Here is a 15,990-nt window from a genome sequence, read left to right on the forward strand (position 1 = left end):
AAAATTCCATGCCACCATGCCCCCGCCGTCACCAACTAGGCTCAAGGTCGTGCAAGGTCGTGCTAAAGACCATCGCGACAGCATGGATCAAACCCCACACTTCTCAACGGCCCGGGTGGCTGACTAGTGGGAAAGTAGTTCTCGGGGATGCAGCTCCTGATGCAGCTTGGGACGAGTGCATTAACATTGCCCCTGGCTAATTCTCAGGCGACAGACTCTCAGCTGGATGATCTTGGTTGCATATGTCTGCCACGGATTCCTCAGTGAAATCCTTTTATTTTCCATAGAAACTCTAGTCTGCGTTTTGGGTTGCTATTCGGGTGTGGTGCACTGCAGTCAGCATTCTGCGAAGGAAACCATGCCCAGCTCAAGATCACCTTTTGCAAACCTTCATGACGCCAAGGCCAGGACTGCAATCATGAGGGGTTGTCCCTGTTCGAGACCTGGATCACCCGATAGTTCCATACGGAGGTATGTCGTAGGTATTTCTTGGTCGATGATCATGACTCGTTTGAATCATGTGGATCGCACAGCGGGAGAAAACGAAACTCCGTGGTGGACAGCGTGTTGGGGCAACCTGAAATAAGAGACGCTTGGCCCGACGGGGTACTCCGTGCCTACTCCTTGGAGTCGTTTTCTGCAAGGCAAATCCTGTCCAGGCTTAGCCGATTCCAAGATTCTGGGAGTTGGCGTGGGAAACGGGAAAGGAGGCGGGCGCACGAGGCTGGGGATTATCCCTGTAGCTGGTAGCTTGCGACTAGAGACACGGCCTAGTACGCGAGTAGCTAAAGTTAACGGGATTGGCAGGGCCTGAAAGCGGAGTCTCTTGTTGATTTTGTTCGATAATGGCGACGAGGGAGACCCTCGAATGCTCAATTTTTCTGCAAGGGAATACCCAGTTCTGGAGTATAGACATGTCTTCTGCTGCCGGGGTGGTCATTTCGTCTAGGCCTGCCCTGACGTCGAGCAAATTCATCGGCGAGATCCATTTCTTTACCTGCCCCGTCAATAGACCATAGAACTCTTCTGTACACCCACATTATTCAAGTCTTGTTTGATTGCATAATTGCGCGCTCCCGTTGAGTGGGTACATCGACTGCGCAGGTCTCGAAGAAGTCTAATAACGGGGAAGAATCCACGAGAATATTGCTCCTGCATCCCGGTCCTGGTCACGCAAATCTTTCACAACTCTGAGTATCCTCGCTGTTGATCTTTCTCCAGATCCTCTCATCAACTGACATCTGTGCTTTTGCTCTATTCTCGAATTTTTCAAGTCTGTGGGCCAACGCCAATAGACCTCGTCATCAGGCCTGTCAGTTCTCCACCGATTTCAACGGCGAACAAGCTTCCATTGTCTCATGCATGCATCCCTGGTGGGCTCTTGATAGCTCGAGAGACCAAGCTGCGACTATACTAGACAGCCCTCCTGGGAACTGGACAGACAATTCGCGAATAATTGAAAGATTCGAGGCCAAGGGGAAGCGACTCCCTTGAGGTCTAGCAGGCGTTTGGCCCTTAACATAGAGCCATATCATGACTCTGTTGCTCGCCTCTTCTCATCGATAAACTTCTCACGAGTAAGAAGGGACTTTTTTCTGTGTGTCCGGAGGACAGATTCCCGAAGATGAGAGTTTTAACTGCCATATTCTTTTTGATAACGACAACCTTGCTTCCTGTTGTCACTGCGGACCTGGAGTCTGCAGCAGCTCTTTATCCCAAATGTGGTGTGAGTGAAGATCCTCCTCTCAAACTTCTCATTGCTAAGAAGTGTAGCTTGATTGTACTCTGGCAGGCATTGCTCAGTCAAGTTGTGCTCCAACGGACCAAGCATGTATTTGCACAAACCAGCAGTTAGCCAAAGCCATCACAGTGTGCGTGGCCATGAACTGTACGATCAGAGAGCAGTTGAGTAAGTTCGAGAGTCGAAAAACGGGACAATAGGGTGAACCCATGCTAACGCTCCCAAAGCTACTAAGAATGTGTCCATGACGGCCTGCGGCGCACCGATCCGCGACAGAAGCGGCCTCATCTCTGGCTTCGGAGCAGGGGGAGGCGCAGTTGCCCTTCTTATTTACGTGGTTCGCATCTTTGCAAAAGTCACCGTGCCTGCGGCAAAGATTGGTTGGGACGATATTACCATCACTATCGCAGTGGCAAGACCCCAAATGTCCTTTTGACTCGAGGACTCGGTGCTAACTCTAATGGCAGGTTCTCCTTGTAGTGTTCTCAGCCTTGTCAATAGTACGTAAGTAGCAACACATGGTTTTTGCTCCACTTTCATGCTGACTCTTGAAGTTGCCAATCATGGTTATGGGCGAGATATCTGGACTGTCCCTTTCGACAACATCACTCTTATTCTCCAGGTTTGCAGCATATTCCAAGAGCAGTTGGCGGGGAAAATCAATCTGACGATGAAACCAGGTCTATTTCGTTGATGAACTTCTTTACATCATCATCATTTCCTTGACAAAGGTGGCGATTATTTGTTTTTACCTTCGAGTCTTTCCAGAAAAGAATTTTCGCCGGATTGCCTTTGGCACCATGGCTGTGACGCTGCTATACATGATTGCATTTCTCATTGTTTCAGCCTTTCAGTGTCAACCAGTGTCGTTGGCATGGACAAACTGGGACGGTGAGCATGAAGGCAAATGCAACAATGTGAACGCTCAAGGATGGGCTGCAGCAGCTATCAACATTGCTCTGGACGTTGTCATCCTGGTTATGCCACTACGACTTGTGATGAAGCTCAGCCTGCATTGGAAGAAAAAGTTACAAATCACGATCATGCTAAGCGTGGGAGCTCTGTATGTTCTATTACGCTTACCCCAAGCCTGTCACAAAAGGAAATCTCTAACTATCTGCTTTCTAGTGTCGTCGTCGTCAGCGCCTTGCGGCTGGACACACTCTTTCAATTTGCCAAATCCCACAACCTCACATGGGACACTACCGCTTTCGGCTACTGGTCGTGCATCGAGATGGACGTCGGAGTCATTTGCGCCTGTATGCCTGCCATGTACTCATTGTTCAAACACTACTTCCCCAAAATAGTCGCCGGGACAATCCAAAGCAGAAGCAAGGTCAGCGGTGCCTATGGCAGCCGGAGCGGCGCTGGAACGCCAGGGATACAATTCGACAGACGCAAGGACGATAAGGACGGCGGACAGGATTTTGTCCGCCTGGTTGACCTTGAGAGCGTCAAGGAAGACCGTGTGGGCACCGCCCCAGGCACTGCATATTAGACAAGTTGATAATGGGAGGATTTTCCGTGAAGCAGCCACCTTTTGGCACATTGCTACAGACAAGAATTTATGGCCAAAGACGGAGTAGAGTTTGCATAAGCTGTGCCATGTCGAAAGCCATCAAAATACGATAAACATGACCAACCTTCACGTTGCAAACCACGAGACTAACTTCATTGAGACTGTTCTAGCTTCTCAAATCTGTAAATTCCAAGGGAAATAAGTCACTTACTATTCATCCGGGCCAAAACTGCTCGAGTTCTGCACTCTCGCCGCTCCCCCATGCAGAGACGTGCTACAGAGAGCACCTACCAAAGTCGTATTCTAGCAGGTGATGTCCTAGCCATGCAAGCCTCCCGTGCGAAGCCCGAGAAGCGCTATTCCAGCGCGGATCCTGTAACAACCGACTCTGCCGCTAACTACTAGTTGATGCAGGGCGCCGGCAACCCCCGGCAGCGGGACCGTCCAACGGCTGGCCAAACGGTGTGGAGCGAGGCAGCCAGCCACAAGCTTGGGCCCGAGGGCAAAGCAAGGGACGGTTGAGTCCAGCCGCAAGTCGCTCAGCCTTGTTGGCTCCATATCTGCCGAATGCGGCTGGCTGTGGAGTTTGGCTCCCATTGCGCATTCGAGGAAAAACCCCTGCCTAGGTGACGAGTCGAGTCGAGCCATGTCGCACGAATACGCGGGCTCCGCAAAACCTTGTCATTGAGATCAAATGGCCTAATACAGTTTAAAGCAACCTTTTTCTTCACTTGCGGTTCCGTCTGCGGCCCTGACCCTTAACTTTGTTTATCCTGTCATGGATGGGGCTTTGTGCATTCGAGGTAATGCCCTCTGCCCTGGCTTCGCATACTTGTCCTGCTTCGGCATCGAGACGTATTCGGTGGTCTGTTTTTGCTAATTAATCCCACCACGTCCTGAACAGAGACCAGAGAGGAACCAGTCGTCGATCCCAATTTCCCATCATCTCATGATAGACGTGATACAACGAATACAGAATAGAACGGCTCCCCTCTTCCAAGATATAAGATATAAACGCCGGCTATGGCTGCTGGTATTGGACTCAATCTTCCAAGCTATCTTCGTCATTCGTTTGGTGTTTTGTGTTTTCATTTGCCGGTGAGCTTCTGTTTTGCTGGCCATGAAGGGAGTTTTAGCTTTAATTACTGTCCTCGGCACGACTGTGTCGGCTTTGTGAGTATATACACCTGCTCTAACGCCACAATCGTCGATTTTGTCAGACTGATAATCCCGTTCTTTAGGTCTGGGGCGGCGCATAGACATTCGCATAATAGATTTTTCAAGCGCGACAACACCACGCAGACTATTCAAGGTGCCAATACCACGGACCCTGCGGCATATGACTATGTTGTCGTAGGAAGCGGGCCTGGAGGAGGCCCGCTAGCATCACGATTGGCCATTGCAGGGTACAAAGTCCTCTTGATTGAAGCTGGAGACGATCAAGGAGATGCAATATGGCAACAGGTCCCAGCTTTGCAACTGCAAGCCACAGAATACACTCCCCAGAAATGGGACTACTTCGTCAATCACTACCAGGATCTAGCACGGCAAGAACAAGACTCCAAAATGGTCTGGAAGACGCCTACCGGAGGCGAGTACGTTGGAAACAGTCCACCGGCTGGCTCGACTCCATTGGGGATCTGGTACCCACGCACGGGAACCCTGGGAGGCTGCTCAGCTCACAACGCGATGATTTCCATCTACCCACACGAGAGCGATTGGAACAACATCGCCTCGATCACCGGTGATAGTTCTTGGAGCGCCGGCAACATGCGCAAATATTTCGAGCGCTTGGAACGCTGCAGATATCTCCCTAACAGCGTCGTGGGCCATGGTTTCGATGGCTGGTACGAGACTAGCCTTACAGAATTGTCACTCGCAGTTGAGGACCAGAAGCTGCTGTCGCTGATCATTGCAGCTGGAACAGCGATGGGCAAGGGTCTTCTCGGGATGGTCCTCAGCACAGTGGCCGGGCTGGGGGAGGTCTTGCTCCGGGACATCAATGCCGATGTCCCCAACAGGGACTCTCAAGAGGGGCTTTATCAGGTCCCAATTGCGGTCTCAGAGGTCGACAAGAAACGCACAGGTGCCCGCGACTTCATCCTCGCCACGGCAAATGCTGTCAACGCCGATGGATCGCGCAAGTACCATCTTGACATCAAGCTCCACACATTGGTCACGAAAGTGCGTTTTGACACTTCTGGATCCAAGCCGAAGGCTATCGGAGTCGACTACCTAGAAGGAAAGAGTCTATACCGTGCCGACCCCCGTGCCGATGTAACAGCTGGTGGCACTCCAGGCAGTGTCAACGCCAATCGCGAAGTTATCATATCCGGTGGTGCATTCAACTCGCCGCAATTGCTTAAACTGTCTGGCATTGGTCCTGCTTCTGAGCTTTCCAACTTCGGCATCCCCGTCGTCGTCGATCTGCCGGGCGTGGGAACCAACCTCCAAGACCGATACGAGGCGACCATTGTTGGAGACAGTAATACCGACTTCGCCATCACCAAGGACTGCACATTCCTCCGCACCCAACCCGACCCATGCTTGGAACAATGGCAAAATCTGCCGGGCCCGTCCCTTAAAGGTACCTACGCCACCAACGGCATCGCCATTGCCGTTGTGAAAAAGTCGTCTGTTGCAGACGGAGACCCCGATCTCTTGATTTCTGGCGCCCCGGCCTTCTTCACGGGCTATCACCCCGGGTACGCGAACGAATCACTGAAGGACGCGCACCACTGGGCATGGATCGTGCTAAAGGCACACTCGCGCAACAATGCTGGCACCATCACGCTGCGCTCCTCTGACCCGCGCGACACACCCGTTATCAACTTCAACTACTTCGATACAGGCAACACGGCCGATGGGGCCGACGACAAAGACCTCCAGGCCACATACGAGGGCATGCAGCTGTCGCGCAAGATGTTCCGGGACTATATCCCTTTGCAGGGTACTTTCAAAGAAGTCTGGCCTGGTAACAGCGTCAAGACAGAGGCCCAGATGAAGGACTGGATCAAAAAGGAAGCCTGGGGCCATCACGCGAGCTGCACCTGCCCCATTGGCGCCGACGACGACGAAATGGCTGTTTTGGACTCCAAGTTCCGCGTCCGCGGCGTCGATGGGCTGAGAGTCGTCGACGCCAGTATCTTCCCCAAGATCCCGGGCTTCTACATCGTGCTGCCAACGTACATGATCAGCGAGAAAGCCGCGGACGTTGTTCTAGAGGATGCTGCTAATGCTTGAATATGAAACGAGATCGAGGGAGTTTTGGTTGGATAGCCTGCCCCTGCCATTGTCGGAACTTCTGGCCCAAAAGGATATGTCCACTGTATTGCTGAATATAATAGCCAAAGCGTTTCAAGAATAATTGGCACAATCTGTCACGGAATATGTACCAGAGGAGTGCTCAATAAAGTCAAAGTGGCGGCTACATCGAATATAATTGACAATATAGGATGAATGACAGGGTTCCTATTCTAAAGGTAAACAAACATACTCGTCGTGAATGAAGGGCATCTTCGATCTAACAGCGAATCACTCTACTCTTGTCAGACTATGCTACCTTCGCCGCTAACTTTTGAGTCCAGCTTGCCAGGAATTACTGAATCACGGCCGAAGATCAAGACATCCTCATTTTCTATGGGTCACCATCTTCGACAGCCACACTCTCTGACAAATTTTCATCAGGCACTCCAATTACCTTCAACGTCCACCGAATCGTAGCCATAAAACCTTTGACTTCCAGAATGTTTGGTGCCCAATCGATAGGTGAAGTCATCTGGGGAACAAATGCGTTGCCACTGAGATCTGCGGGGGTCAGACTGACTAGCTCAGGAAAGGAGAAACGAAAGTGTGTCGGAGAAGAACTAGACACTTCGAGCGCACTCCCGCCGGCTAGACAAAACAATCGCCGCACATTTTCTTCGCCTCATCACCAGCCTTCGCGATAGCTCTTATAAGCCCAGTAGCAGCCTATACAGAACTACCAGCAGCCGGCGAAAAAGCCGGCAACAAGACGCACAACGAGGCCCACAGTAACCGTAGCAACTCTCGCACCACTACCAACCAGGTCAGCTTGCAGATCCCGAAGCTATCGGACACGGAGAGGAAGCTAGACAACCTCTAGGAAGGTCTTCTCAAGGCAGATCTAGCGATACAAATTTCTTTTTCTTCTCAAGATTCGTGTTCGTTGTTTAAGTTGTGGGCGTTGAAAGCTGTACGCCGATACGTCCGTGCTGGAGCGCCATTATATGATATTCCGTGGCCACCGAGGGATATAAAATGCTACTTTTCTACCTTTTACGTACACCATCTCTAATATTTAGATTCTCAGAGATAAATTACGTAATAGGAGTCCTATTCAGACGTAACTAACACTATTCAACCCGCCAGGTTTGTAAAACTGTTCTCAATATTTGTGACGATACAGGCTGTTTTATAAAGTTCTATTCTCGTTGATCTATTAGCAGGCTACTTTCTAATCCTAACTAGCATAACTAACGACGAACGTTAATAATACTAGGAAAACTGGGGACGAGGGATGAATCTCTAGGGTTTTAACGCCTCCGGTGCTTAATTAGATACAGTGCAGCTTTCTGGATCTTCTGGGGCATGGAATTACGTCCTGATACGTTCAATTTTAATGCAAAATTGACAATGCGGATGCCATGTCCTGTGTCGTTTGGGGGCCATGGAGGCACAAACGTAACTATTAGTGCTCGTGCAGCAGTAGTGGCGAGAGCACATCAGTCCCTTGCTCTGGTGACTGTAGAGATGGCCTCACAGCTTCTATTCGTGGCTTTGACGTCTCTGCCACAATTCTGAAATCGATCGGTACTGTACGAGCCGAAACTCGACCAGCTGCCTGTCATACTTGATTCTACCAAGACTGTGTTTGCTATCCTATTGCTCAACCGACTTCATTTGCACGATGCTCTATGGCCCACGTTGTGTGGCTCTTCAATCAGTCCAGTCCGTCTCGGTGTTTCTCCAGTCCGCAGGCATGCGAACGAAATCCTTGTTCCAGATCCAGCCCATTCGCCGGTTCTCATCGTCTTGATTGATCGCCAGCCACATGTCTCCTTCCACCGCGATAATGTCGAAAGCCTCTCCCAACACGTACGTCAAATACCTCAGTCCAAGCGGACCTGGCTGGCTCTCTTCCGAAAGGTTGAATTCCCGCTCACTCATCGCACGAAACAGAATTCTGGGGAAGTCGGGATAGTCTGGGAAGGTGTAGGGCCCCGCATTTGCCGGAGCAGTAGCCACATTGTCGTTTGTTGGAGTCGTAGCCGCATTGTCGGTTCCTGGAGTCGTAGCCCCATCGTTGTTTCCAGGAGTTACAGACGTAGAATCGTTTGATGGAGTTGTAGCCGCTGTATCGTTTGCCAGAGTCATGTCGAAATCGTCGCTGTTTGGGACAGACATGACTGCTTCCACCATTAACTTCTTTGTCCAATTCATACTGAACAGGATGCTTACCCTTGCTGGAGTTGTACTGCTTAGACACTGACGGCCGAAATGCTTGAATAACAGGGGTCCGTAGTATGTTTCTTTCGCGAGAATGTTAATTTGGAAGATTTCCAGCCTTCAAGCAGACCGTTTTGGTTTGATTTTTGTCGTGAAATGTGAGGACAGACAGAAGATGGGTGTTGGACAAAGACCAGGAATTGTAGACATATTTGAGGTAGAACTTACAGGAGACTCGGCAAGAAACCGCATTCTGCGGGAAAATTCAGCGCGTGAATTGAGTACAGGGGATCCTATTGTCGATTGCAGGTCGACGACAATAGAAATGGCCAGCCCAGCATCAGCAGAAAAGACGGGGCGCGCTTGATGCTAATGCGGCGGTAAACGACGACAGATTCCGCTTTTCCCACATATTTTTGAGCTGTTAATTCATTTCTGCCGGTCTCCGTTCATTCAGAGACCGTTCTGACGTTTTGAATGGCCTGGAAAGTGATTCAAGTGTTGTTTGTTCTCAAATCGATCGAATACTCTGTATGCGCACAATATTGCCCGGAAGAGAACAAAACAGGATCCCATTGATTGGCGAGTGCAAGAGGCCTGTTTCACCATGGCGATGGCGATTTTCTTCTTCCCGATCGCTTCGGGATTGATGGCATGAAAGTAGAGCTCATATTCTTCGAGCAGGACCTAGAAGACCCTAACTCATCGACAAAATGCTGGGAACTGTCGACGACAGCGAGCTCACTCGGCTAAATCCTGTTGACGCCTCCTACCTCATCGGTCAGCCTTCCTGGCCTTGCACATGTTGAGAATGATTGCTGTGCCTTTTGCCCAACATCCGACTAGTCCCTGGCGGAAACACAATGACCCAAGGGCATGAGACATGACGGCGACCTGGGGCCGATGCCAAAGTACAGGGAAACCAGGACACATCCTCATAACCAAAGAGAACAAAGAAGCTGGCGTTCCAAGCACATCATTGAGGCCTTCAGTAAAGGGTTCTCTGAAAGACGGATCCCAGAGCTGCGAAACACGAGTGGTAAGTCCTTGATCCCAGATTCGAATATCAACTCAAACCCATGATGAACCCAACTTCACCTCTCTCAATATGCCCGAGTCTTCAGGGCATCGGCATAAATGCGAACAGATGCTTGTCCTTATCTGAAATGGCACGATCGTTCTTTGCTCCCTTGTCACACACCTGTTTCGGACTGATACTGATTCGAGAGTGTGCCAACTGACTCAAGCTATTCGGTCATGGTTGCCCACCGACCGACCAGAAGGACAAGGGCCGTCCTAGCTTCCTTTCAACCACCCACCGATGCTTGTGTCAATTACTGTGAACATCATCCAGGGCTGTGAAAACAGGTAAGCTCTGCTCCGTCCGACCTATGCCGGGCACTTTTCGGTGATGAATTCAGGTTTTGGTTCCTTGCGAGTCTCCTCCAAGCGGGAGACCATGAACTCAAAGATCGATTGATTTGCTCTGATGAAGAATATCGCTGCCATCATTTTCCATACCATGTTCCACAGCTCTAATTGATAGCAGACGACGGACCCTTTTTTATCCCTAGAAGCACCTAGGAAGGCGGACCAGCGGTAGATATGAGCCACGAATCGCTCGAGACAGTGGCAGTAATCAATACACCTTGAAGAGCAGTGTGAAGTGGATACTTCGACGTCTACTGGGCGTCAAAATGATTCTCAGCCAGCTGAAGATAGGATAACTGGTCGTGGGAAAGAGCATGGCACAAAGTTCTTGAAGAATGAAAGCTTAGATGGCACCAAGACGGCGCAGCTAGTGACTTGGACAATATCCGTGGCCTTTTGAATGGAGCAATTCCATCTCAGAGGCAGCATAAGTCGTTGATTTGCATTGAAGATACTCTACAAATCACCATAGTCCTTGGCCCTCCGTGTCCAAGCGTAATATTAATTGTTTCTTGCTGAGTCGTGCATGTTGTAGGCGGCTGGAGTTATGTACTGGATGCAAAGTCTTGAAAGGAAGCTCTAGCTGGCAGAGAATCAGGTGGGTGTGGAGCTGCGCCCGGAAACACTGCTCTATCCCCACCTAATATAATCCTGTCCACACCGTTGCTTTTGAAGATTTGTTAACACCAAACATAGCTGTGGTGGCGACTGTTGCACCGGCACGTCATTGTGTCTTGTAAGCCAATCCAAACAGAATCAAACGGCCAGCCTCGCAGGCGCTCCTCGTTCCTGCATTGACGATCCATGCATCCTGCACGACAGCCGGAGATAACTCTTCTTGGTGAACCCGCCACCCGAACCGCATCGCTCCAAAAGATGACACGAACAAGCGCTCTTGCTCGCATGATTGGAGAGACTGAACCATCAAAAAGGCGTCATTGGTCGATCGATCCAGAAAATGCCACCCGCTGACACATTGCTCTACGGGTTTAAACAGACTCTGCATATGTTTTACGCACAGGAACCAGTTTATGAGAGTTCAGTAATCACCATGAGGGGTGATTGTGTGTAACGCCATGGAATAGAATATATAGACCATGGCCGTCTTTGTGTTGTGATCTCAAATACCTGAGACACAGTCCAGCATCACTACCGACCCTTCCCTATAACTTCAGAGCCTCGAACATCTACGGCACACAGCATTCTTCCAGAGCGCAATGGCATTCGGGTTTGAGACAACAGGTGACGAAATCGTGGACATCTTCAAAGACCAGGTCAATGGCAAGACTTGTAAGTACAGAAGCTCAAATACAACAAATTTGTAGGTAGCCAGCTCACAGATTCTGGTCCTGATCACTGGTCCCACTCCAGGAGGAATAGGAGCCGAATCCGCTCTCTGTCTCGCACGGGCAACCCCCAAACACTTGATTCTCGCGGGCCGCTCTCGACAGAAGATCCATCCTCTCATCGACCAAGTCCAGGACATTGACCCGCGCGTGAAAACTAGTTTCATCCAGCTCGACCTCGGGAGCCAAAAGTCAGTGCGGCAGGCAGTCGAGGCCGTCAAGGCTCTCCTTGCCGGCGAGGACGAGGTCGACTGTGTGATCCTCAACGCTGCGATAATGGCGTGTCCTTACGGCTTGACGGAAGATGGCATCGAGACACAATTCGGGACAAACCATCTAGGCCACTTCCTCTTCAGCAACCTCCTCCTGAAGGATGACCTGATCCGTTCGCGGGTCATCATCGTCAGCAGCTCCGCGTCCGAACGCATGGCAGAGTACGCTTTCCAGCCTTTGACCGACATCACCTACAGCAATGGCAGCACGTACGATCCCATGCTCGCGTACACCTTCTCCAAGGCTTGCAGCGTCCTCTACGGCAAGCGTCTTGCGAGACTTCTCAAACAGAAGCACCACAAGAACATTGCCGTCTTCAGCCTGAACCCAGGCAGCATCAGGACGAACCTGCAGGGCTACATGAGCGACGATGTGCGAAGCAGAGCCATCGAGGCCGCGCGCCGGTACAACCCAGAGTTCGAAATCCCTCGGCTCAAGAGCCTACAGCAAGGCTGCGCAACTCAGCTCCGTGCGGCTTTGGATCCGGCTCTTGCGGACCACTCAGGCGCCTACCTCGACGACTGCCAGGTAGCGAGGGTGGGTGTCCACGAGGGTCACGAGAAATACATGGACGAGGTCTGGGAGCTTAGCGAGCGGCTTGTGGGGGAGGAATTTGAGCTGTCGACTTCCGCGTGGAAGGAAGGCAGGCGGGATTCTGCAAAAGCATCCTCTTTGATCCTCCCTCCTGATATTACAAGATTGCCCGTCTCCCCTTTATTACGCACCGGGGGAACCCAAAAAGGCGACGGCAAGCCGAGTTGAAAACAAGGTGGCGCATTCTGACTGACCCAAAATACACGCCGCATCCAATGTAGCCAAAGAGGCTGCTCAATAGCGACGAAGGAAGTGGTCGCTATATCGAAAGGCGAACAGGCGGAGATGACGGATAGAGTACATACTGACGGCTGCTACTCAAAGGCAAAAATGGAATGCTCATTAACGACGAAGGCCGCCCCTGTTCTAACAGTTGAAGGACTTCGAGAGTGCCGCATATATAAAATGATCCCTGGAAATTTGAGCTACTCATATACTAACCTGGAAGCAAAGTGCGAGGGTGTGCGTATCTCAAGCTTGTCATAGCTCGATGCTGAGACCAGACGGCGGTCTGGACACGTTGAATTTGTTACCTCCATTGGAGTTCTGCTCGTTCTGATTCATTTTTTTTCGGTCATTGTCCGGTTTGGCCACGCGAGTGGTCTCTGCACTGAAACTAATACTCTCTGAACGTCCCCATCACTTGAAATACTCGTCACTCCTTGATCATTCCCTGGAGAATCCATCTATCCCAGAGATAGCCCCCATTCCGGTCTGCTTATTTCTACTCCGTAGAGAAATGCAGAAAGGGACCTCCCGATAGAAGCTCCGGCCTCAAACATGAACACGATAGCTACTTCCTCAACGCCACTGCTGGAATTCAAGAAGAAATTTTGACAATATACCCGAAATTCGGGCGCGAAGACTCTGAATACGGGTTCAGAGCGGGCAGCCTCTTGGTCGAATTGAGTTGGCATCTGATGCAGGTGCCGACATTCGCCCAAGGATTTTCGAGGTTAGGTGTAAACTGGAGTTGGATTTTGTGGATGTGTTCGGTGCAGCTCGTTAATAGATCCTATTCAGCCGTGCACATTTAAGTGACCATTGGCCGGCGTCAAATTCGTCTCCTGCGTCTCAGGGGAGTAAAGATCGGCCGGGCTAATACAAGGGTGCATTTTCTGCGCCCAAGGAGTGAAGCACAGTGGGAAATTGCAATGGGGTCCCATATCAATTGACCGACTGATACAGCAGCAAAGGCTCGCCGACGTTCTCGATCTCGGGGATGGTGCATTTCAGATCGAAGGCTTTGGACAGCACTATCTTGAAGATCTTCTGGACATTGATGCTGTGGCTCGTGCTGCTGAAGATCAAACTTGCACGCATGGCTTTCGCGAATCTTCGGGCCTGTCAAATACACTGTGATTAGCGTTCTTCCTGCCATATTCACCCCGTTCATGTTGGTGAATGAGTTTCATCGTACCTGATTGCTGATCTCCTCTTGATCCTCCCTGGGGAAATTAACGAAATGGTCGTACTTTGTCCCGATCAAGAAGGGGATGGCAGTCTTATTAAACCCTCGGCCCTGTCTGTACCACTCTTTTATGCTGTTGAGCGTTGATTTCCGTGTCAAGTCGAACATGAAGAGGATGGCGACGGCGTCGTTGCAGACAAGGGGGAGCATGTTGACAAACTCTCGCTGGCCACCGAGATCCCAGATGGAGAAAGTAATTTCGGTATTGCGTATTGAGATGGTCTTTTCCATGAAATTGACACCTAAAGAACCATGCATTAGAGGCCCGGCGGCCGGATCAGCAAGTCAGAGGGGAAGATAACGCACCCAATGTCTGTATGTAGTCTTCATCCCAACTGCCCTCAACGTATTTGACCATCAGACTTGTCTTTCCTATTTGAGCATCCCCAACCATGCCCACTTTGATGACAACGCTGGATTTGCCGGAAGGTTGTGACTGTCTGTTCTCCTGATATTGCGTTTGTTGATGTCCGCCCATTCCGGAACCAGGTCTTGAAGTCGGCTGTTGGTACAGGTTGGGAGAGTTGTATCTCTGATTGGAGTCATTATCCATCGGCGGAGTTGCGGTAACAGTGGAAGGCTGAGATTGATGGCCGCCCTGGATTGCGGTGGTGTCTTCTTGTGGCTGATCTTGGTCATTAACGATGTGAGGGCTGTATGCCGATTCGGCGGGGTACTCATTGGAAGCCGTGGGATCCATGGCAGCAGAGAGACAACGAGTGAAGGATGGAGTAGAGGGAAGGATGAAAGTCAGCTTGAAAAGCCTGGGGATGAAGCCTTGAGGGGACTCATGCGGCGCGGACGTGGATGAGCGTCTGTCTGAGGCTGCGGCTGCGGTTGAAGGATGCGAAGTTTTGGTGTGTAGCCTTTCAGCCCTTGCATGGCGAATCAACACTCGAGGCACGCTCTGCACGCTCATCCACGGAAGACGCGTCTAGGAAAAGTCACGTTACCCATAAATCAATTCAGGAATCACCTGGAGTCCATCTCAGTCATATTAGGAATACGAATGGTTAGCGAGCTGGCTTCGATACAATACATTTGCAGCAAAAGCGGCCTGCCGCTCTCTCGATGCCTGCACTTCGGCCCCCAGGAACAACGCACACGCGGCGATAATGGCCGTCGAGACTACCCCAAAGACAATTTGTGTCTTCATCCCTGTCTGGACCAGGGCCCGTCGTCTCGCGTATTTTGTGACTGTGCGCATGTAGATGCCCAATCCGCTCACCAGACACGCAAGCGAAAGGACCCAAAAGATGATTCCGAGCGGGTGGGAGAGCCGCTCTTCCAGGGAAGTGGGTTGGCTCTTCAGATGGAAGTTGATGAAGATGGCGACAGCCACAACAGCCATGTAGATGGACAGACGGAGCCACGATAAAAATGTCCTTTCGTTGGCACAATGATCCCGAGCGTCTGACGAGGTATTGGAAAACAGAAGAGGCGCATAGAGAGGTCGGAGAAGAAACATCTTGACGGGGTTGACTGGATGGTTTCTGTGGAGTTTCTCCGTCAGCCCTCTCACCCTGCCCACCATATTTGCAAAGAACTCACTCGTCTACATTGATGGTGGCACTGAAGGGATTGTAGAGAATGTGCCAGCCATCCTCGACCAGATGAGCTGGAGGGAGGTCTGGGCTCACGGGAGGTGGCATGTTGATTGCGGGAGGATGTGCAAACACAGTGTTCAAGTTGGGAACGCGGACTTCTGGATGGGCATTCTGATTTGACCGATGCCGTTTGGATTCTGAATACAAGATGAAGATGATTGTGGTTGGATTTGCGGGCAAAATGGTTCACGAGGCTCTAAAATGACGCAACCCACCGAGGTTCGAGGCTCTAGGCTACAAGGGCTCCAAGGCCGTCTCTAGCCAAGGGAGGCACCCACTGGGGTAGCGTGCTCGCTAGGATTAGGTGCCTACTGTACCTACCAACCAATATTTAGGTAGAGATATCGAGGTACCTACTTGTTGTATACCTACAGGCATATACACCGTTACCTCGTCAAATTTTTTTTTCTTTAACAGTTTCTCCCTTTTCGCCATCGGTCTGCCCCAGTCATTAGCTGCTCTCGTGCTCGACCTGGTAGCCGGAGCCGGGCGAGGATATGCATACCTGTATCATCGTCCATTGCACCCTTGTCCCCTCG

General features: G+C 50.9%; 5 protein-coding genes across 5 annotated transcripts; 3 read left to right on the forward strand and 2 right to left on the reverse strand.

Moving 5' to 3' along the window:
* Positions 1–1,624: 1,624 nt before the first annotated feature.
* On the forward strand, positions 1,625–3,239 carry Z519_05424 (uncharacterized protein; the record flags this gene model as incomplete). Its single annotated transcript, XM_016763164.1, has 7 exons — positions 1,625–1,726; positions 1,774–1,909; positions 1,969–2,150; positions 2,209–2,245; positions 2,296–2,363; positions 2,422–2,804; positions 2,870–3,239. The coding sequence occupies 7 exons, from the start codon at positions 1,625–1,627 to the stop codon at positions 3,237–3,239; spliced, it is 1,278 nt and encodes a 425-aa protein (XP_016620777.1).
* Positions 3,240–4,380: 1,141 nt separating this feature from the next.
* Positions 4,381–6,503, forward strand: Z519_05425 (uncharacterized protein; the record flags this gene model as incomplete). The annotated part of the gene is made up of 2 exons (XM_016763165.1): positions 4,381–4,433; positions 4,502–6,503. 2 exons carry the CDS (start codon positions 4,381–4,383, stop codon positions 6,501–6,503), a joined length of 2,055 nt encoding a protein of 684 aa, XP_016620778.1.
* A 1,716-nt stretch (positions 6,504–8,219) lies between these two features.
* On the reverse strand, positions 8,220–8,687 carry Z519_05426 (uncharacterized protein; the record flags this gene model as incomplete). Its single annotated transcript, XM_016763166.1, has 1 exon — positions 8,220–8,687. One exon carries the CDS (start codon positions 8,685–8,687, stop codon positions 8,220–8,222), a length of 468 nt encoding a protein of 155 aa, XP_016620779.1.
* Positions 8,688–11,377: 2,690 nt separating this feature from the next.
* On the forward strand, positions 11,378–12,541 carry Z519_05427 (uncharacterized protein; the record flags this gene model as incomplete). The annotated part of the gene is made up of 2 exons (XM_016763167.1): positions 11,378–11,450; positions 11,490–12,541. 2 exons carry the CDS (start codon positions 11,378–11,380, stop codon positions 12,539–12,541), a joined length of 1,125 nt encoding a protein of 374 aa, XP_016620780.1.
* Positions 12,542–13,540: 999 nt separating this feature from the next.
* Positions 13,541–15,496, reverse strand: Z519_05428 (septum-promoting GTP-binding protein 1; the record flags this gene model as incomplete). Its single annotated transcript, XM_016763168.1, has 6 exons — positions 13,541–13,717; positions 13,794–14,086; positions 14,151–14,719; positions 14,798–14,820; positions 14,884–15,337; positions 15,396–15,496. 6 exons carry the CDS (start codon positions 15,494–15,496, stop codon positions 13,541–13,543), a joined length of 1,617 nt encoding a protein of 538 aa, XP_016620781.1.
* Between the last annotated feature and the right edge of the window lie 494 nt (positions 15,497–15,990).

The sequence above is a fragment of the Cladophialophora bantiana genome (assembly GCF_000835475.1).
Source record: "Cladophialophora bantiana CBS 173.52 unplaced genomic scaffold supercont1.7, whole genome shotgun sequence".
NCBI classification, from domain to species: Eukaryota; Fungi; Ascomycota; class Eurotiomycetes; order Chaetothyriales; family Herpotrichiellaceae; genus Cladophialophora; species Cladophialophora bantiana.